Source organism: Lynx rufus, unplaced genomic scaffold (assembly GCF_022079265.1).
Source record: "Lynx rufus isolate CCGP_SWC_20201006 ecotype Redwood Valley unplaced genomic scaffold, mLynRuf1.p SCAF_7, whole genome shotgun sequence".
Taxonomy (NCBI): Eukaryota; Metazoa; Chordata; class Mammalia; order Carnivora; family Felidae; genus Lynx; species Lynx rufus.
Window position 1 is genome coordinate 23,099,867 of NW_025814889.1, and position 23,113 is coordinate 23,122,979.

At 36.3% G+C, this 23,113-nt stretch overlaps 1 protein-coding gene across 1 annotated transcript; it reads right to left on the reverse strand.

Annotated features, from left to right (window-relative positions):
• Window positions 1-114: 114 nt before the first annotated feature.
• Window positions 115-23,070, reverse strand: ENKUR (enkurin, TRPC channel interacting protein). The gene is made up of 5 exons (XM_047067360.1): window positions 22,899-23,070; window positions 15,204-15,349; window positions 10,928-11,151; window positions 7,869-8,015; window positions 115-365 (listed from the first exon to the last, which is right to left on the reverse strand). Exons 1-5 carry the CDS (start codon window positions 22,973-22,975, stop codon window positions 192-194), a joined length of 768 nt encoding a protein of 255 aa, XP_046923316.1. The 5' UTR covers window positions 22,976-23,070; the 3' UTR covers window positions 115-191.
• Between the last annotated feature and the right edge of the window lie 43 nt (window positions 23,071-23,113).

The following is a 23,113-nucleotide window of genomic DNA, read 5'->3' on the forward strand; positions in this document are numbered from 1 at the left end:
GTAAAAACAGAATTTTCCCTCATGTAAGTAGAATAATTCAATTATCCTTTAAACATTGCCTAAGCATTTCGGTAAAAACTATTTTTATTCTCTTTCAGAGTATTTTCCTTTTTGAAAAGCAAAGTTTCATGTTTATGTTTTCCAGCAGGCTTTTTCCTATGTGAAAATGACTCTATTTTAGAAATCCGTTATTACTTATTGGCAATGTAAATAATTCTGTGCTTTTCAATGACACCGATGTCATGTTCCAGCTGCTTCATTTCTTCTTCCAGCTTCTGCTTGCGAATCTTCTTCGGTATGGAATCGATGAACACAGAGAGGGACTGGAACTCCTTATGTACCTCTTCCCAGTTCTTCTTCAGCCCCTGCAAATGTGACGAACACCGTAAATATTAAAGTAGCTGCAAAAGTAATGTCAATGGTAAAAAAAAAAAAGTATACTAGTGAAGAAAAATGCAAATTGATAAAGAAAACAGAGGAAGATAACGTTACAGGATGATAAGTATTTATCAAGTACTTGGCTAAGTAACAAAACATATTATACAGAGGCCAAGTCCTGTCCTCGATTGTGTGTTCAATTCCCAGAGGGAGTATTTATTTGCTCTGTTTTTAATGTTACTGTACTTGTTTTTACCATCAACTATGAATGTGCAGAGTTACAAGTAGTATGAAACTAAATTCATAGCAAATGTTTTGGTAAAAACAATTTAAAAGTGATATCCACCCCCACCCCCACACCTCCTCACCAGGCAAAACATATTTTTGAATAGGAAATTGTTTATTGTAAAAATTTTAGGTTTTTTTTCTTTAACTTTTTTTTAAGCCATTATCTTCATTCATGAAAAGGCTTGATTTGGGCTTGCATGGCATGTTTGCTTATATGTGATTAAATGGAATTGCATAAATGCCAAAACTCAATTTAACAAGAGATGATCTTTTATGTATTTTTTCCATGTATTATAAAGAACTCTTCATATAGTCAAAGGATCTATACTTCCCATTAATGTATACTAGAAATGACTGAGATGTCATTAAATGTAACACACAAGCTAATTCAATAATGTAGTTAATGAGTTAATGCTTTATATTCTCAGTAATCTATGAATTCAAAATTAGGGATCTTTTAGGAGCAATAAAGGTAATTTCATCTCTGCATAGTCCCTTATGACAGTGCACTAGAGATCTCATTGACAAAATGGGCCAAAACCTCTAATCGAATTCGTGCTCTGAAATTTGAAAAATTAACACTTTCTATTATTCACTATTGATGCACAAATCATTTTATTTACACAAAAACAGTCAAACTGAACATAGAATTTAAAATATTGTCTTGAAAATACAGTCCTTGAAATCCATGGCTATATATTTAGGTTGTGGAAAAGATTAGAAGTGCCTTATAATCACACCTTCATAATAAGCCCTCATAGTACAAATTTAATCTTGTAAAAACTTTTGGGGGATAATAAAATTTCAATGGCTTATTTCTATGCTTAGGCTAAAATGATGATGAGAACTAGAATAGGTTGGCTGGGGGAAAGGGCAACGGATTTTGAACCCTCATTGAGTGAGTCTAGATAAAGGGTTTGAAGAAAAGATAGAGGGAAGATATCCAGGTTAAATTTTAAAAAGAGGGGGATGGGTTAGCGTATAGTCCTTAATAGTGTATGAGATGTATTCCAAAAAGATGACCTCAGAATTCTTTTTTCATAGTCTTTTATTATGAAATGAAAAATATGTTTCCACAGTGCTCCACAGGGGTGTCTACTGCAGAGAGGAAATCCATGCATTTATACACTTTCAAATATCAAAGGTTTTTCTAGCTACTTGAGTGATATTTCCACATTACTTGTGGTCACAGCAGCTACACTTTTTCTCTGTAGCCTTTATCTTTTAAAGGATAGTTTGCTTTATCTTCCAGTGTGTACAAAAATGTTTGGATCAAAGTCAACAGCCAGAGATGGGAACGAGATGTAACTCATATTTCATATTATATTGAAATAGCCTCTTTGCTGTTTTTTTTTTTAATTTATTTTTTTGGGGGGACAGAGAGAGACAGAGCATGAACGGGGGAGGGGCAGAGAGAGAGGGAGACACAGAATCAGAAACAGGCTCCAGGCTCTGAGCCATCAGCCCAGAGCCTGACGCGGGGCTCCAACTCACGGACCGCGAGATTGTGACCTGGCTGAAGTCGGACGCCCAACCGACTGCGCCACCCAGGCGCCCCACCTCTTTGCTGTTTTTAAAACTTACTTTTGTTACTGCATCTAAAACATCTTTTATTCATTGCAGTGATTTTTTTTATTAATTTTTCTTTCTTCATTTTTTTTTTATCATTAATTTGGGGAAAACTTCAACTAGGAAGAAGCAGTCATAAAATAAATAAGTGGCTCCGGTTCCATGTTTCTTTTGTGCCCACAACACCCCCATCCATTCTCCACCTTCTTGTCCTGCTCTGTGATGAGCGCCATGGTGTTGTGGGGTGGGAGTCAGGGTTCATTCTTGTGGGCGGGCTCCCCACAATACCTCCAGCTCTTTTGCCCTCCAGCCTCTGGAATCAGCACTGGTGGGAGGAGAGAGAGGTTGGGGCATTTCTTCTTCCTCTCCCTTGACTACCTGGACACTAGTTCTGGCTCATCTGTCTGTAATTGCAATCCTGATAGGTGGTCCCTTTTCCAGGCTCCAGATCTTATCATGCTCTGGTAACACTTTCTTGCCTCTGCTGTTAAGCCTAGGGTGGTGATGGATTCCCACTGTTCTCAGTCCTGAGGTGCTTTGGTGTTTTTTGTTTGCTCCCTTAGCCCTGCTTCACTTCTGTAAATAGTTCCTTCATAAATTCAGAATCCTGAATCCTGGCTGAAGGTCCCTTGTATTTCCTGTTGGATCTCCGACTGACAGAGCTTCCTTTTGTTACTTCCTATGCATGTGTGTATGACGTAGTGGGGAAACACCGACCTATGAAGTGGTTGATGTAGGTTTTAGTCCCTTTTTAGCTACTTGATAATTTTGTGACCAAGGGCAAATGTAAACCAAACTCTAAGTTCACTGTCACTAAAGATTGCAGTTGTCCTGCTCACAATAGTACCCCCTGGCCTGGATACAGTGCCTGGAACGTGGTAGGTGTTCAAATGAATGAATAGATAACAAAACTCAATATATTTGCATTTTATATCCTCATCTGTAAAATGAGAAGTGTGGAATCGTTAGACTAGATGACCCCTTGCAGGTATAGTGAGACTATTATTTTATGAAGAATGAGCAGAATGTGGCTGACTCAAGAACATACAACTATATGAGTCTAGCTACCCTGTCACTGTAGAAAGTTACAAAATATGTTTTCTGGTACTGAAGACTTTTAAGATTTACTCTTTTAGCAACTTTCAAACGTGTTACACAATATTACTGACTATAGTCATCATGCTGTACATTACATCCTCATACTTATTTATTTGATAACTGGAAATTTGTATCTCTTGATTCCCTTCACCCATTTCACCCACCCCCAACCGCATTACCTTCTGGAAACCACCACTCTTATGAGTTTTGTTTTGTTTTGTTTTTTAGATTCCACATGTAAGTGAAATCATATAGTATGTCTTTTTCTGTGTGATTTATTTCACTTAGCATAACACACACACACATATGGACAATTAGATTGCTTTTATATCTTGGCTATTGTAAATAATACTGCAGTGAATATAGGGGGGTATATATCTTTTCAACTTAGTGTGTTCAGTTTCTTTGGATAAATACCCAGAAGTGGAATCACTGAATCATTTGACAGTCTTATTTTTAAATTTTGAATAACCTCCCTAATGTTTTCTATAGTAACTGCACCAATTTACATTCCCTCCAACATGGCATGAGGTTTCCCTTTTCTCTACATCATCATGAACACTTTTCATTGTCTTTTTGGTAATAGTCATTCTGACAGATGTGACGCAATATTTAATTGTGGTTTTTACTTTGCATTTCCCTGATGATTATTGATGTCGGGCATCTTTTCATGTACCAGTTGGCCATTTGCATGTCTTCTTTGGGAAAGTATCCATTCAGATCCTCTTCCCATTTTTTAATTGGATTGTTTGGGTTTTAGTTGTTGTTGTTACTGTTGTTGTTGAGTTCTATGAGTTCTTTATATATTCTGGATATTGACCTCTTACCAGATATACGATTTGCAAATATCTTCTCCCATTCAGGAGGTTGCCTTTTCATTTTGTTGATGATTTCCCTCCCTGTGCAGAAGCTTTCTAGTTTGATATAGTCCCGGCTGCTCATTTCTGCTTTTGTTCCCCTTGCCTTTAGAGTCAGATCCAAAAAATCATTGCCAAGACTGATATCAAGGAAATTACTACCTATATTTTCTCCTAGGAGTTTTATGGCTTCAGGTCTTATGTTCAGTTAATTTTGCCATATGGTGAAAGATTAATGGTCCAGTTTCATTCTTTTGCATGTGCTGTCCAGTTTTCCCAACACCCTTTTAAAAGAGATTGTCCTTTTTTCATTGTATATCCTTGCCCCCTTTGTCATAAATTAATTGACCATATATGCATGGACTTATTTCTGGGCTCTCTATTCTGTTCCATTGATCTATGTGTCTGTTTTCATGCCCATACCATACTGTTTTTTACTATATCCTAATAATATGGTTTGAAATCAGGGAGTGTGATTCTTCCAACTTTGTTCTTTGAAATTTTGATAGGGATTGCATTGAATCTCTAGATTGCTTTGAGTAATATAGACATTTTAACAATATTAATTCTTTCAATCCATGAGCGTGAAATACCTTTCAATTTATTTTGTCTTCTTCAATTTCTTTCATCAGTGTCTTACAAGTTCTCAGTGCAAAGATCTTTCATTTCCTTGGTTAAATTTATTCCTAGGTATTGTATTCTTTTTATTGTGATTGTAAACGGAATTATTTTCTTAATTTCTGTTTCTGAAAGTTTGTTGTTAGTATTTAAAAACAAAACAGATCTTGATTTTGTGCTGTGCAACTTTACTAAATTCATTTATTAGTTCTAACAGATTTTTGCGGAAAAATCATGTCATCCATAATTAGTGGGTTTTACTTCTTTTCCAGTTTGGATGGCTTTTATTTCTTTTCCCTGCCTAATCGCTCTGTCTAGGACTTCCAATGCTCTGTTGAATGAAAGTGGTGAGAGCATCCTTGTCTTTTCACTGTTCAGCATGTGGTCTGGTCACACATGGCCTTTATTATGCTGAAGTACATTCCATCTATACCTACTTCATTGAGAATTTTTATAATTAAATTGATGGTGAATTTTGTCAAATACTTTTTTTTTTAACGTTTATTTTTATTTTTGGGACAGAGAGAGACAGAGCATGAACGGGGGAGGGGCAGAGAGAGAGGGAGACACAGAATCGGAAACAGGCTCCAGGCTCCGAGCCATCAGCCCAGAGCCTGACGCGGGGCTCGAACTCCCGGACCACGAGATCGTGACCTGGCTGCAGTCGGACGCTTAACCGACTGAGCCACCCAGGCGCCCCAAGTCCTCTTTTTTTCTTAGTGAATCTAAAGGTTAATTTATCTTTTTAGAGAAACTGTGCTTAATTTAATTGATCTTTTCTAGTCTTTTTAGTTTCTATTTCATTTATTTCCACTCTGATCTTTATTATTTCCTTCCTTCTAGAACTTTGGGTTTATTTTGTTCTTCTTTTTCTAGTTTGTTCTTTTCTAGCTTAGGTATAAAGTTAGATGGCTTATTTGAGATTTTAATTGTTATAAAGTTCCCTCTTAGACTGCCATCCCATATATTTTAGTTGTATTTCTATGTTCATTTGTCTGAAAGTATTTTTTATTTCTCCTTTGATTTCTTTATTGATCCATTAGTTGTTCATTAGCATATTATTCAATCTCCATATGTGTGTTATTTTTCTAGTTTTCATCTTGTAATTGATTCTACTTTTATACCATTGTGGTTAGAAAAGATGCTTGATATGATTTCCATCTTCTTAAATTTACTGAAACTTGTTTTATGGCATAAGATATGGTCTATCCTGAAAAATGTTCCATGTGCACTTGAGAAGAATGTATATTCTGGTGCTTTTGGATGGAATGTTCTGTATATATCTGTTAAGTCCATCTGGTCTAATAAGTGTTGTTTAAGGCTAAGGTTTTCCTATTGATTTTCTGTCCAGATGATCTATCTATTGGTGCCTTTTCCTATTTTCCAGCATCGGTTAGATATAAAAACCTGGCTTTCACAAAAGCATGTACTTTCTAAAGATGATAGAATCTGAACTACGGAGAGATGGGGTTGGAGAAGGAGAAAGAGAAAGAGAGAAAAAGAAAGAGAGAGAGAGAATGGACCAAAAACCAGTAGTCTTTGTGAAAATGACATGCAAAGTCCCACCTCCCTGTCTTCCAGTCTTCTTGCCTACCTTCTTCCTTTCTTCTTTCCAGCACACCTGTGTTAAACATCTGTGTTTATACTGAGTACTGAGTAAGGTACTCAACAAAGGCTGTCAACAAACAGACACTGTCCTTGCCTTTAGACCACTTCTACTGTCTGGAATAGCCTCTTCTTGTGCAGTTGAAGGCCCAGATAAAGACATGTACCTACATACTTCAGTGGATAGATACTCTGTCGTGGAACCTAATAAAACTTATGATTTCTACACACACACACACACACACACACACACACACATCTACATATATACATATCACCTCTTATTATATTACAACATTATCTATAGTAGAATTTTATCTCATGCCCTTTTTATCATCCATGAGGCTTAGCATGATACTATATGCAAAGCAGGAATTTAGTAAATGTTTACTATTATGACATTGATAAAATGTTAAGAATTTATAACAGCATACAAATCCATTTTCAACAGAAGTTAATGTAGGAAAATTTTTTTAATGTTTTTAAAAGGTCATTAGAAATGGATTTGTAGAAATCTTTCAAAACTAACAAAACAAAGAATAAAGTACTATTTTTATCTCTAGAAGAGATAGCATGACTTTATTTATTTACTTATTTAGTTTAAAATTTTTTTTCATGTTTATTTATTTTTGAAAGAGAGAGAGAGCATGAACAGGGGAGGAGCAGAGAGAGAGAGGGAGACACAGAATTCGAAACAGGCTCCAGGCTCTGAGCTGTCATTACAGAGCCTGGCGCAGGTCTCAAACTCACAAACCACAAGATCATGACCTGAGCCGAAGTCAGACGCTTAACTGACTGACCTACCCAGGTGCCCAAGATAGCATGACTTTAGAAGAGAACAATTAGGTGCTTAATAAATAATCTCCTAAGATATGGAGCAACCCTGCTCACATCTCTCAATATTTTAAATGCTTCTTGCACTAAACACATAAGGTCACATATCTTTATGTCTATTGTATTCAAAATAAGGAAAATATATTAAAAACCTCACAGCTGGTTATTTTAAAATTTGGACATTTGGCTTACAGGAAAGAAAAAAAATTTGGTCTAGGAACTGTTTCAATTATTCTAGAGCTCCATCTAGTGAAAAATATCTATTTTATGGATATTATTTTTGAAAAATTCAGGGACATGAGAATGAAAATAAAAATGCTTTTTTGCCTTACTTCTGCATGTTCATTGAAGGAGAAGGTGGGCTTCCTTACGACACTAACTATCCCAGGAAAAAACAACAGATCACAAAATTGTAAACAAAACATTATTCAATAATTCTTATATTACAACTTTTGCTCTCCCCAAAGAACCCAGTGTGCCGCACGTAGTTGTCACCATAACCAAATGAAAGTGTTCTGATTTTAGAGTCAAGGGGCAGGCTTTAAGAATCATCGACAATGGACCTTTCTTTCAGAGATGTTCTAAAGTGTTACATATGAATATAAATTACGGGATACTTACCTGAAGAACTGCCTCCCTTTCTTCATCAGAAATCCTTTTCATAGCTGCTTTCCTAAGGTTTTCCTGGATATAGTTATCATATTCTTCTTGGGCTTTCTTTACTTCCTCATTTCGCTTACATATATACTCAGGTGTGACACCGTAATCCTTATAAGGATTTTTCAGAAAAAAAAATCAATATCCTGAATGCAACTTACATATGTATACATACCAACTAGTGATCGGGAGAAAAAGAAATGTTACAGATTTAAAGCCTTTGCTCAGAACATGGAAAATTGACAAAATTCAATTTTATTTTCTCTTTTCTCATTGGGAACTTGTTGATTCTCATCTTTGAAACCCGAGAAGCAGAGCTGCCAACTCTCAGTGGACATGGAGTGTAAGCAAACAATAAAATTTAGTTGGTTTTTAGCTGCTGAAATTGGGGATTGTCTGTCATCAAAGCATAACTTAACCCACCCTGGCTAAAAAAAAAAAAGGGGGTAGAAATCCTAGCTATAAATGTGTTCTGGAAAGTTGCAAAACACTATACAAATAAATTCTAAGACCATAGCATTCTGGTAAATTAGTGCAGTGGTAAACAGTCCAATTCGTTTCCGGAAACACTTAGGGCAACACCTCATTAAAGCTCGGTACAGATCCTGATGTTCATAATAATGATTCTGAGTCATCACAACATTATTTTTGGCATATTCTGTTTAATAAAGGGAATAAGGTAAGACATTTTAGGAAAAAGAGCTATCTCACAGATGGGTAAAAGCTTCAGTGATCTGAAATGCTCCTGTGTGCTGGGTCACTGAGGGCTAATGCATACCATTAATGTTAATAATTAATAATACCCATTCTCTATTGAACTTTTATTAGGTGCCAGATATTGTGTCAAGTGCTTGACAGGTTTTATATCATTTAACCCTCATTACAATCCTGGGATAAATCTAATGACTTCTTAAAGATCACAGAGGGAGAACTGGAAACACTGTCTTACTATTATTGCTGTATACCTCGGTTTGTTTTCACAAATGGTTTCTCATGGCATGAATGGGCATATAACATTTCATTTGGACCTAAAACATGAGATTCACTCACTTTTTAAAAACTGGCATTGCCCAGGGCGCCTGGGTGGCTCATTCGGTTAAGCGTCTGACTCTTGGTTTCCTCTCAGGTCATGATCTCCTGGTTTGTGAGTTCGGGCCCTGCATTGGGCTCTGTGCTGACAGTGTGGAGCCTGCATGGGATTCTCTCTCTCTCCTCCTCTCTTCCCCTCCCTGCCTCTCTCTCTCTCTCTCTCTCTCTCAAAATAAATAAATAAACTTTAAAAAATGGCATTTCCCTTCAAAAGGCTTACTATCTCACTTATCATTCACAGATTTTTAAAACTGAACTCTGATCAGTGGGAAGTAAGTTGAGAAGTCCTTCATGAGCCCTGAAGGCTTGGCCAGCAACACCATCGGTGCAGAGCATTTACATGGCTTGGTAAACAAGCACAGGTAGATTAACTTCACATTTTTCTGTCTCCATGTGGAATACTCTCAATTTTCCGTTCAGGGAAGAAGATGCATTGAAGTGGACAGCTGGGGCAGAAGGCAGTCAGAAGAGGGGCACAAAGTGGTCACTGGGGCACAAAGTGGTCACTGGTGGCACAAAGGAGAAGGGTTTTTATGTCATCGTGGAGAAATAATGGCTTGGAAATGGCTCTGAAGAGTCAGCCAGGAGACTGAAATTTCTGCTTGTCCACACCCCATGGGACAAGGAATATGAGCAGCCTCCAGGACACAGAAGGAGGAAGTACTCAAAGAAGTCTGACAGAACTTTATGAGCATGTGCTGCCAACCCCTCGATACCTGCTGAGGTCTTCCAGAAGTGTCTTAGTTTATGGAGTGGTAAGAGTTTCTCAGAGAATAGATGGTGTGCTCTGACGACAGGCTCGAAGTTCCTGTTTCAGCTTTGAACAGGCATTGGATTTATCATGGTAGATCATTGGACTACCTCAGTGCAAGCCCTTCATACAATTTCTTTGCAATTTCGTTGCAATTTCTTTTCTATTTTTCCTCTTCCTTCCTTTCTTCCTTCTGTCCTTCCTTTTTTTTTTTTTTTTTGCCATGACTCATTATTACATATTACTATTCTTTAGGATTGTGCACTCATATTTTCCTGTGTGTTCTAAGCAATGTTGTACTCTGTAAGTATACAAAGTGAAATAGGTTTTGTATAAGGTATTTTTGTACGCTTTTCAAATCTTAAAGGTCTTCTATATTTAAATGAACTCAGGCTCCTATAATTTTCACCAATGAAATTGTATGCCTCTACGATGAGCACCTTTTCAGATAGAGATGAAGGTCCCCAAAGGACTAGATTATTGTATAGTACTTTCAAGGTCTCCTTTACTCCAAGCACATTCAAGCTGAAATTGTACACTGATAGGAGAGATGGCTCTAAAATTATTTTCCTCTTCATTTTTCCTCATTCTGCTACCAAGATCCTGCAGCCTAATGACTAAATCTTAGGACTTTATTTTTTTTTTAAGTTTATTTACTTATTTTGAGAGAGTGAGAGAAAGAGTACAAGCAGGGGAGGGGCAGAAAGGGAAAGAAAGAATCCCAAGAGAGTTCATGAACTCAGGAGCCATGAGATCATGACCTGAGCCAAAATCGAGAGTCAGATGCTTAGCCAACTGAACCACCCAGGTGTCCCTTAGGACTTTCTGAAAAGCTATTTCTTAGTAATGATTCATAGTAATGACTATGCTTTTCATGAAATTTCTACCTCACTAAAAATTAACATCTTTCAGAGACTGTTAGAATTGGTAAATATATTAATAATTGAAATTAAGGGAACAACCTGAGTTTTCCTCTGCTAGGCAACATGGTGTTATTCTTTCCAAATTCTTCATAATTTCATCACATGTAATTTGGATCAAGCACAGACTTCAGAGGAATGATAATTGGCAATCTAGATAATTTTCCCAGTGAGAGCACTGTTAGTGATAATATAGTTGATCATTATGAACATCATTCTTAAATTATTTGAATTTTAGGTCCAGTAATGTATTATAAGGTTACCTTTTTATTGATGTATTTTGGAAATAGTCCTGAAGTTTCAAGATCATGCTTATCTCCAGATTTTTTGTCAACATAAATTGGTTTAGGCTTCTTAGTCACTCCCAGAATGACATCGGCTGCATTTGTGTTTATAAAATTTTTTTCACTTCGTATTCCCATGACTGGATGATCAGTTCTCAGTGGCACAGGAGGCTTTCTGGGCTCATTCCGATCAAACTTTTTTTCTGTTAAATATAACATACCCTTGTTAATATTAAATTATAAACATTGCTATTCAATACTGTTTATAATATCTAGATATTTTACCATGAGGATATTAGAGTTTTATTAATAATATATTCAAATATTTTGGGTAAAAAATCAGTAATCATAAATGCAAAATATTAAGTGCAACATAATCAATTAACATGCTGAAGAACAATATACTAACCTAAGGAAAGGAGATAAGCCCCCCAAATCATATGCTAGCTAACCCATATATTTTTACTAGTTATTGTGAAAATATTTTCTAGTAAAGATGTCAACAACAAATGTTCAGCTTTCTCACTGGAAAAAATTCAAAGAAACATTAAAACTCTTTTCTGAGTACTACCAATATTGCTAATAATTGCTTATTCAAAGGAAAGTTATTGCAAAATCACCAATACATCAAACTTGATGAAAATCCAAGACTGTATGGATTTTTTTTCACCAGAACTCTTGTTACTATAAGGTATGAAGATCATGTAATAACTATGTACCCAACATGCAGCTTAACAAAAATTACCAACACAGTTGAACTTTCCTATTCGCTCCTCCCTGATTGCATCTCACTTCCTAAAATTACTACTATACAGAATTCATCTTATTTATTTCTCTCTACCACATTCTCTTCATTAGCAACAGATGAAATTGGCCATTTTTACACAGCCTCTTCAACTTGACCATTCCAACTCATCTATTTTGATACAGCCACATCAAAATGGTTTGTCAGAAAAGAATGTAAAATAATTACAATTTATTTCCAAGAACTGAAGGCAACAGACGTCTTGACAAAACCTTATTCAAATCTTAACTCCACACAATTACTAGGTACTTTGGCTTTATTCATTTCTGCACTGTTTGAACTTTTTTTATGAGTTTATGTGACTTGTATTAGCAGGAAAAAAGATATTATTAGAAAGTCTAAGGACTGGATTAACCTCTCATGATGGGCTGAATTGTGTCCCTCCCAATATTCATATGTTGAAGCCCTAACACCAGTACCAGAGGTAAAACCCTTTGGACACAGGGTTTTAAAGAGGTACCTAAGTTAAAATGAGGTCACTCTAGAGTGGGTCCTAACCCAATGTAATGGACGTCCTTAGAAGAGGAAGAAATTTGGACACAGACACACACAGAAGGAAGACCATATGAAAAGAAATGAAAACACAGCCATCTGCAAGCCAAGAACAGAGGCCTCAGAAGAAACCAACTCAGACAACACCCTGATCTTGGACTCTGGCACTCAGAATTGTGACCAAATACATTTCTGTTCAAGCTCCTCAATCTGTGATTCTTTGTTATGGCAGCTCCAGCAAACTAATACTTCTGATATAGTTCTACACACCTAGAAATATTATAAAGGAGTTTTTGGAAAATTTGTTTATTCATGAATTCATGCAGCATATTTTTGTTGAGCAAATACCATGTCCCCAGTTAATGATCTGGGAACTGTAGATACAGTAGTAAACAAAAGAGACAAAGTTCTTATGGAGAGAACTCTCATGTTCTGTTCTCATGGAGTTTATAGTGGGGAAAGAAAAATTAAATTTAATATGTAGAATATAATATATATATTTGCTTGAACCATATGTGAAAGTTGTTTACTGTTTCTGATCTACTAAAATAGTATCTTCCTATGTAATACATTACTGAGATGTTGTGAGCATTGTTAGAGATTTCATTTGGAGTTCCTATAAAGCCTGGAGCAGAGAATAAGGACTTGTTGTTACAACCCAAAGAGTTTCTTTCTGCTAGATACACTTAACCAAATCAGATTTGCATAATGTTTGTCTAAAAAATCAGAGGTATCTCTCCTCTAGATGTTCACACTGAAATTATTCATTGGCCAAATTTAATTATGAGTTGAAAGTGCATGCAAATGGCTCCTGTAGCTATAAGGGAATATGTAGTTTTATAAATGTATATAAGAGGTAAACTAAATTCTTAGAACGTGAGGAAACAGTTCAGAAAGACTGATAATTCATTCTTAGGTGAGGAAGTAGAGCAAATGACAACCGTTGGTTGGTTATGATTGTCAAGTGGATGGAGCCTAACACTGGCCACCTTCTTTCCCTTAACCTACCTAAACATCATCTTTTCTCTCATCCCAGGAGGAGGGGTTGGCAATGGGGTGAGGCAATGGGGATGAGGATGTCTTGTCACAAATTTTTCGGCAGTTGGGATAATAAATCTGAAAAACAAATGGTTTGGCTTTTTAACCTTATGTCAAAATGGCAATGTCAACACAGCCTTGTAGTCATGTCAATGTTCTATCAATTGAATTTAGAGAAATGTTCATGTATCTGTTTTCAGTGTGTCTAAAAAATTGCTGGCATCAAAACTATTGTGTTTGAAATGGCAGAATATTCAAAAAGAGACTAGCAGCAGCCTTGGCATGCATATATATATATATATATATATATATATATATATATATATATAACCTTTATTTAACTCATTGTATTGAACCCTTGCAACACCCCAGCTTTCTTGATTATTCATAAGGCAGATAAAATTTTGTGTTTGTGTTGTCCTGTTTTAATGGGAGAGATAGACTTCTTCCCTTTTTTCCTTATTTGATGTTTAGGATTTATATAGTTTGGCAGTGTATCGTATAATGTGCTTAACCCTACAGAGGATACATGAGAACCCAACTAATATCATTGACATAAACTAATTTCATTTTACAATTTTCCAGTGTTCACAAGTGGTTGTGAGTCACAAAACACCAAGACTCCTCTTGAGAAAGACACAAAATAGACTTTTGAAGACATGAACTTATGCGTGGATATTTAGATGTGCTTTTTTCCCTCTTTCCTGATAATGTCCTCATCCTTTGTCATGGCACATGGGTTTTGAAGAGGATTGTGGGATAGCAAATATTGCCATAGGGAGAAATAGTTCCACTTTTGTCAAAAGATCCACCCTAGCTGGACTTCAGATGTTGAATTATTTTCTTGATGCCAGGTGACAAAAAAAAGGCTAACTTTTTAAAAGAGAGAGACTAATTTCTCTCTCCTCTCTATTGTCTTAAAACATCAGGAAAGATACACCCAGGATGGGAAGAAGCTTCTTCCATGCATACGTCCATTTTCCAGATAGCCTTCTTCCTAAAATCTATATGCTCGATGACCATTACTAATTACACAATTTTCAATGCCTAGTACAAAATGACAACATGGGGCACCTTGATCAAACATCAAGAATTTCAAGACGGCAAAAGCAAAGCATTAAACCAAGCTCCTCAGCATGTGGCCCTCTCCATGCGAATGCCCGAGAAGCTGGCTCTTTCTACCACTCATTCACGAAGGGTCCTCCATTACACCTGACTTATTTGCTGTCCTAATGGTCTTAGAGATCTGGGACAGTTAAAGCCCATGCCTGATAGTTGCTTCAGCTGGTATAACAGTTGTGATTCTCATCTCTTGCAGGGAAGACCAGACAGGGTTTAGATGCTAGGCCATCTTCTCATTGGGGCTTAGGACTCTTCTTATAATTGTCATTTGTTACTGAAGTCATACGGCTAGGGACTAGGATGGTGAGGCATGTGGTGTTAGCGGTAGGGCTTCATTAAATAGTCCAAGATGTCATTCAGATGTATGCACCATGACAGGGAAAGGCTATTTGGGGAATAACTCAGCATTCTCCACCTTCTTTTTCCACTGAATTCTCTACTTCTACTTTCTCCTAGCCTCTCAGTTTCTGTTAAATATGAGGTAAACCAATCACCTATGAACATTTAATATTCATAAGCAGTAAGATAATTCTAGTTAAATTATCTGTTAGCACTTTTTTTCAAGTTTATTTATTTATTTTGAGAGAGAGAAAGGGCAAGTGGGGGAGGGGCAGAAAGGGAGGGAGGGAGAGAGAATCCCAAGCAGGCTCCATTCTGTCAGCATGGAGCCAGGTGTGGGGCTCCAGCTCACAAACCGTGAGATCATGACCTGAGCCAAAGTCAACTGCTTAACTGACTGAGCCACCTAGGCACCCCGCTGTTAGCACTTTTAATATTAAAAAGAGTGATGAAACCTACTGGGTGGTAGAGTTTTTTCCATTGAATGTTTCTTCAGGAAATTCTTTGGAGAAGGTAGTTCAACTTTTGGTGGCCCCATAGTCTTCATTGCAGCTTTACATTTTTGCATGTTATCTTTAATAGAGGCCTTAAAAATGGATACGTACCTATAAGTAAAAAAAGAATTGTAGCGTTTATATTTCTAGTAAAAATTGCTTACAGTTTAAGAAAGGATATACATTTTAATGTATATAAGTCTATATTCATTCAGAGATAGACATAAAACATAATTATCTGAGCCCTGTCTATCAGGTACCCTAGATGGAAGTTTGGCCCTGAGAGGTGCCAGTGTAAATATTATAGTATTTCTTTGTTATCATGTGAATGTGTGTAGCATCAATGGTGATGTCTCCTCTCCCATTCCTGATATTGGTGAACTGTGTCCTTTCTCTCCCCACTATAAATTCCATGAGAACAGAACATGATCATATCAGGGTGCCTGGGTGCTCAAGTGGTTAAACATCTGACTCTCGGTTTCAGCTCAGGTCATGATTTCTTGGTTCATGAGATCGAGCCCTGTATCAGATTCTGTGCTGATGGTGTGGAGCCTGCTTGGGATTCTCTCTCTCTCTCTCTCTCTCTCCCTTTCCCTCTCTCTTCCCCTCTCCTACTTGTGCTCTCTCTCTTTCTCACTCTCTCACAAATAAAAACATTTGAAAATAAAAATAAATAAAATTATCACATCTTCTTGAACTGACTACTTCATCATTATAATGTTCTTTATCCCCTTTAAAACTCTGTACTCAAAAATCTACTCTACGTCATATTAATAAAACTATTTCAGCACTCCTTTGATTTGTGGCAGCACAGTGTTTTCTGTTCTTTGACTTTTTACTTATTTTGTGACTTTATTTTTAAAGGAGTTTTCTTATGGAAAGCATAGAAACTTTAACCTTTCTAAAAATCTCCTTTATTTGGTGTTCAGACCATTCATATCTGATGTAATTTTAAAAATACATTTGCGGGGGACTGAGTGGCTCAGTCAGTTAATCCTCTGACTTGATTTTGGCTTAGGTCATAGTCTCACAGTCGTGAGATTGAGCCTGGAGTCAGGCTCTATGCTGGACGTGGAGCCTGCTTACGATTTTCTCTCTCCAACGGTGCCCGGGTGGCTCAGTTGGTGAAGTGTCCAACTTCAGCTCAGGTCATGATTTCATGGTCCGTGAGTTTGAGCTCCATGTCAGGCTTTGAGCTGTCAGCACAGAGCCTGGAGCCTGCTTTGGATTCTGTGTCTCCCTCTGTCTCTGCCCCTCCCCTGCTCACATTCTGTCTCTCTCTCTCTCTCTCTCTCTCTCTATCAAAAATAAAAATAAGCATTAAAAAAATGTTTTTAAAGATTTTCTCTTTCCTTTTCCCTCTGCCCCTCCCCCCTCAAAAAAAGAAAAAAAGAAAATATAAATTAAACAAAAAATTTAAAAAGTAAAAATAAAAAATGAATAAAACTCCATCTGTGTTTAAATTTTCCATCTTGCTATTTGTTTTCTACATACCACTTTGTTCATTCTTCTTCTTTTTATTTTGCCTTATTTTTATTTTTTGACTTTGTTTTGTTTTATGTAAGTCCTGAAGTTTATAATATACATGTTTAACTTATAGTCTACCTTCAAGTAACATTATACCATTTCATATAGAGTGTAAAAACCTTAACAAAAGAATACTTGCATTTACCCATCATCCCACATTTGTCCTAGTGTTGTAATATATTTTACTTCCATGTGCTATAAAACCCATAATTCATTGTGATTTTTCCCCTTAAAAAGCCAACTATATTTTAAAGAAACTTAAAGAGAAAAAAATAATTTCTAATATTTACCCATGTATTTGCCATTTCCAGTGTTCTTTATTTCATTATGCAGATCCAAATTTCCAACTTGTATCCTTTCTTGTGCATTAAGGACTTTTTAACATCTGGATTCCATTGTTTCTGATGAGATATTTGCTATCTTCTTTGCATTTAATGTTTCTTTTATCTTTGGCTGTTTTTAAGACTTTTCCCTTTATTACTGGTTTTAAGAAATTTGATTGTAATGTCCCTTGATATGGTCTTCTTCCCCTCCTCCTGCTCCTTCTTTTTCTTCTTCCTGCTTGGCGTTCATTGTGGTTCTTGGATTTGTGTATTTAGAAATTTCATTAAATTTGTCAAAATTTTGGACATTACTCAAATATTTTTTCTGTTTACCCATCTCTCTTCTCTTCTTATGTAATTCTAATTATACTTATGTTAGGCTGCTTGATGTTGTCTACAATTCACTGATTCACTGTTTTCCTTTTCAGTTTTTTTTCCTGTTTCATTTTGTATTGTTCTATTACTGTGTCTTCAAAGTCAACAATATTTTCTTCAGTGTTTTAGCTACTGTTAATCCCAACTAGTAGACTATTTTCATTTTAGGCATGGTATCCTTTATGTCTAGAAGGGAACTGCTGAGTTTTGTTTAAATTCCTCTTACTTGAGCTTTGGCCTGGAAACTCTCTAGGGAGAATGTTGGGGCAATTGTAGGGCTTGTTTCTCCTTTCTTAGGGGTGACTGCTCTGTGCTGTCTATTGGCCAGTGTATGAAAAACTATTGTTTTACACTCTGTTTTCAGATGTTTTAGTTGTTTAAGGTGAGACGATAAATTTCATCCTTGATTGGGAGCAGAAGTTTAGCTATGCCACTTTTAACAACTTGTATTCTCTCTCTCTTTTTTTAAGGTCTATTTATTTTTGAAAGAGAGAGAGAGTGCAAGCAGGGGAGGGATGGAGAGAGGAGCACAGAGGATCTGAAGAAGGCTCTGTGCTGACAGTAGTGAGATTGATGTGGGGATTGAACTCACGAACTGTGAGATCATGACCTCAGCTGAAGTCTGATGTTCAACCGACTGAGCCACCCAGGCACCCACTTGTATTATTTTCTTATGTATGCTGATAAGTTTGCTTGGAAAAACATTAAATTGTTTCTTGCTTTTAGAGGCCTTTCCTCAATCTTGAATTCAATGGTTGGGGATTAATTATGGTCTAAAAAGAATGAGTTTATTAGATACCTTTATAAAATAATGTTCAATCTAAATTTGTGCCTTAAGTTTCCTACAGAAGTTGGAATTGGCAGATATCTCTTGATTAATAAAATAACTTCCCCTGTGGTAAGAAAAGAGTGTATATGCTCTCACTTCTTTTTAATTTGATATCTTGTGATTCAATACATTATTTTGTGAGCTGAAAGCTTACCCATTTGTTATACAAAACAATATATTTTATACTTTATGAATAATTTTTTATTTTTCCAAATTACAAAAATAAAAAATGATGAAACTATCATAATGCTATATACTAATTATATATCAATTTTAAAAATGAATAAAAATCTAGTTTTACTCTATCTCCTCAATCCATTTTCCAAATAAATTTAGTTTTCTATGTTTCTATTTATGTATGAAATATACCTTGTTTTTTAAAACTTAATATAATGTGATTTCTTTCCATATTAGTACATGCAAAGTTTCTTTTCTTTACAAGAGATGAAGAAAAATGTTATTATTGTGGAAGTCTGCAGAGACTGGACAGGTATATTAAAATCTGAATAACAATTTCTAACACTAATCATAAAACTCTGAGACCACATATGGCAGCAATGAGAATTTTAACATAAAATTTCATTATTCTATAAACAAGGACTTTGGAATATTCCTGGCTTTCTTTGAATATAAGTTCATGTAAAAGGACTACTGCTTTCCCCAGTTGAATTATTGGATACAAATTGTCAGCAAAGTAGATAAGAACCTCAGGAGAAAATAAGTATGTTATCTAAGATTTCATAATAGTCAAGACTACTTAGCAAAGTCAGATACATAACTAGACTTTAAACAAAGAGATGTTATAAAACCTCAGAAAATATAGATATAGTAGTATGGAAAATAAAGAAAATGAAAGATAATCCAAGAAAAATGAAAAGCTGTGAAAATGAAATTCAGACTCCATGTCACAGTTGATGCCAGTGAAAACCAGAAAGCTTTAAAAAAAAACCAAACAGCCAACTAGTGAGTGCTTAGACATTAAATATTCCCACATTAAATAAGCGTGCATCCAGAAACTCCATGCTGGTGAATCTGATGTAAATTTTAGAGAGCATCTAAAAACCTGTAGAGAAGCAATGATTAAATGAGCCATTTGGAGTTTCAATTCCCTGAAATTAATATCATTTTTTAAAAAAGATTACTTGACTCATAAATCAGGCAACTACCTTAGACATAATATACACCTTTATGTTAGCAGAGCCTCTTATCCTTACTGATAAGAGAGATATGAATTGATTAATGTATGCACATGGATGACTGACTGAACCCTCCTAACATTGAATGGCTGTCAGCCTAGAAAGAAGTGTCCTTTAGTCTACTAAGCAAAATATTTGCCCTATTCAATGACAGACGGAGATATACAAGACATACTTATTAGATTTACAAATAACACAAAGCTGGGAGGGATGGTTGAGACAGTGTATGAAAGATTTAAAGTGCAAAACTATCTCCGTAGATCAATGATGAGTTTAGATTTTTAAAAAATCAGTTACATTAATTATAGGATGAGAGAGACTGACCTTAGCTATAAGTCATGTGGGCATTTCAATGTGAGGCAATGGTGGGACATGAGTGTCAAAATGCTAATGAATTCATTAATGGAAGTATTGTGCTAAAGATAATGGTTCCATAAACTGTTTGGTACATATCTGGAATATTACCTTAAACAAAAGGGAAAGAGAGAATGGTTGGAGATTTTAAGTAACTGGAGCCATCAACAGAAGGGTGACAAATTTGGTGAACATCTTGGAAACCATCTCATGTGTCATGAGCAATTGAAATTTTGAAAACTGATTCATGGCTTCCCATTGACTTTAACATTGTTAGATCTTAAATCCCAGCTCATTAAGTTCAACTGCAAGAGGATGGCCTTCACCCCACTTTCACTGCACAGATCCATTTTCTAAGTTCTCATTAGTTATCTGCATCTCTCATTGGAATATGGTTTTATTGTTAATCAACATTTTAATGTTTGTATTTTAGTTTCCCAAGGAGACTGTAACCTGTGAGGCATGAGAGATCACAATGCAGTCAGTTGTTGAGAAATCCACCACTTTGTGAAAGCTGGACAGTAATCTTGCTAGTCTTGCAAAGAGCCACAGTCAGCTTTCTTGAAGCTGGGTTTATAACTCAGTAATGCAAATAGATTTCTTTCTTTCTTTTTCTTCCTTTCTTCCTTTCTTCCTTTCTCCCTTTCTTTCTTTCTTTCTTTCTTTCTTTTTCTTTCTTTCTTTCTTTCTTTCTTTTTCTTTCCTTCCTGCCTCCCTGCCTTTCCTTCCTTCCTGAGAGAGAGAGAGAGAGAGAGAGAGAGAGAGAGAGACAAAAAGAGCACAAGACGGGGAGGGGCAGAGAGAAAGGGAGAGAGGGAGAATCCCAAGCAGGCTCCTCATGGTCAGTGTGCAGAGCCCAGCGCAGGGCTGGAACCCACAAAACCGTGAGATAATGACCTGAGCCAAAATCAGGAGTCAGAGGCTTAACTAACTGAGCCACCCAGGTGCTATGTTTCCTTCTTAGGATTAATTCTTACCACTGTTGGGAAAATGAATAAAGTTTTACACCATAAGATGGCCGCGAGGACTAAAACAAGCTCTGGTCTCTGGCTTAGAAACCCCTCTTCCAGGTTCTTCTTGCCCTGTTTGCCATGCACGCAACCCCCCTCCCCCCCCAAATATGGAGGCAGACAACTATAAATTACGCTTCCTGCTTGCATTCAGGGCTCAGATCTTTGGAGAAATGGTCTCCCCTGAGCCCACTGGTGTTAAGTATATTTCCGATCCACCAAGATCTCTGAATGCCGGTTGGTTTTTCCGCCAGTGTTCCAGCCTGGTTCCATAACACCACTAACAGGGGTTTTGGGTCAGGGCAAGTTAGTGTCAGTGTGGTGAGGAATTTGTTAAATGTGTTATTATGCTCTGTTTTTACATATTAGTGGTTTGCCTGTATGGCATCTTTATCAAAGTAAAACCTCCCCAGGTTGTTGCAGACAGTGTAGGATGTTGTGGACAGTCTCACCCTAACAGAGAGTTCTCTGGCACCACAATTGATGCCTTCTATTTCCTTCACCCTAAGTTCCTTTTTCTTACTTATTCCTTCAGAGTCAACCAAGGAGTTTGTGCTATCACTTCCAACATTTCCCAAGAACATTCTCCAAAGGCAATGTTATACACATAAATAGGGGCTCAGTTATTGCTTGTCAAATGAACAGACTAGACTGTTCCTATAATATTTCTTGAAAAAAATTACTTATATGCAGTAAAGATGCCTCTTTTTAATTTATCAATGAACAGAACACCTATCTAATAAAATATCTTAACTTTCAAATTCAGTACTCTCTAGAAAATACAGCCTACCACTGGGTTTCAGAGAAGAGGAACTTTATCTTGTACAACATACCGGATTTTTTGACCAAAAGTTCATTCAGCAATAGTTAATTTGAACATTCGTCATAAATTCTACAAGTCCATCACATCTTACTTTACATTCCTCTTTCCATTCTCTGCTAGATTCTGAGAAACTAATGGAAAATAATATAGGTACTACTCCTTATTGAAACCAGATTCTTGGGCTTACAATGGAAGGGTTTGCCCACTTGTTGATGTTATATACCCCAAGGAATTACTAGTATAAATAATTGACCATTAGATCTGAAAGGAACCTTAAAGATGATCCGGATCATTTAGTTTGTCTTACAGATAAGAAAATAAATGAAAATTTATTCATGATTCCCAAACCAGTTAGTTGCAGAGTCTTTTTTTTTTAAGCCCATCGCACTTTCAATGTGGTTTTGACGTGCATCAGGAAAAGAAGAAAGGTAAAGAACAGCAAATATTTCGAATTCTAGGAGGAATAAGATCTTCTGCACTAGTTACCTTCTTTTCTCCCCATAGATTTACATAAGTTCTAAGTTTATACACAGGAGACTAACTGAGATATTTACTTCAGGGTTACCTTTTTGAAATGTGGGGGAACTTAAGGGGTCCTAACACCCATGTAAAATTTTTAACTCAATTATATATTTTTGGGTCTCTACCCATCTATTCTTCTTTCTATCCAACTATCAGATCTGAAAAAGACTTTAGAAACGAATCTATTTTGTCTTACCAGTCAAAAGACTGAGCCTCAGAAACAAACAGGAATGTATATTTGACAACAATCTCAGAAATTACTATCCCTTTAGAGAGGGAGCAGTAGTGTAGTCAGAAATAAAACAACGAACCCCTGAAACCAAGTAGCAAGTATCCTAACACAGGACAATAAAACTGTGATTTTCTTTTTTCAGTAACAAGAAATTTCACGCTATTTTGTATGCCACATCATGTACGAACAATTAAATTACAAAACAATTACATACTATATTAACAGGTGGCTAACAATAAAATGGCCCTCTCACAGCACTGGACCGTCCTCTCCGTGAATTGTGAGATAGATGTTAAATACCCAGGTTTTGCAGCCACTTCCTTAAAAAGCTGGCATCCAAGTCTACTTCATTAAGACAAAAATATATGTAATTTCTTTTTAAAAGTCGTATGTTGCTTAGTTAATCTTGAAATGGCATCGTTATTCCTTATTCTTGTTTCAAGTGATAATCTTTTGTTTACCCACATACCTAGGAGGCTGGGGAGGCTCCTTCCGGTCACTGGGTATGAGGTTATAAATGCTCTCAGAAAAGCAAGTTGTATCCATGGCCACCAAAATGACTCCTTAAATATGGTCAACTTTTTTCTCACTATACCAGTATGTCTGTCCCTTTCTTCACTGATTCCCGTTTCCTTTCCTACTCTTGACTTCTCACGGAACTAAGGTTTCTCTCTTTCACCTAAT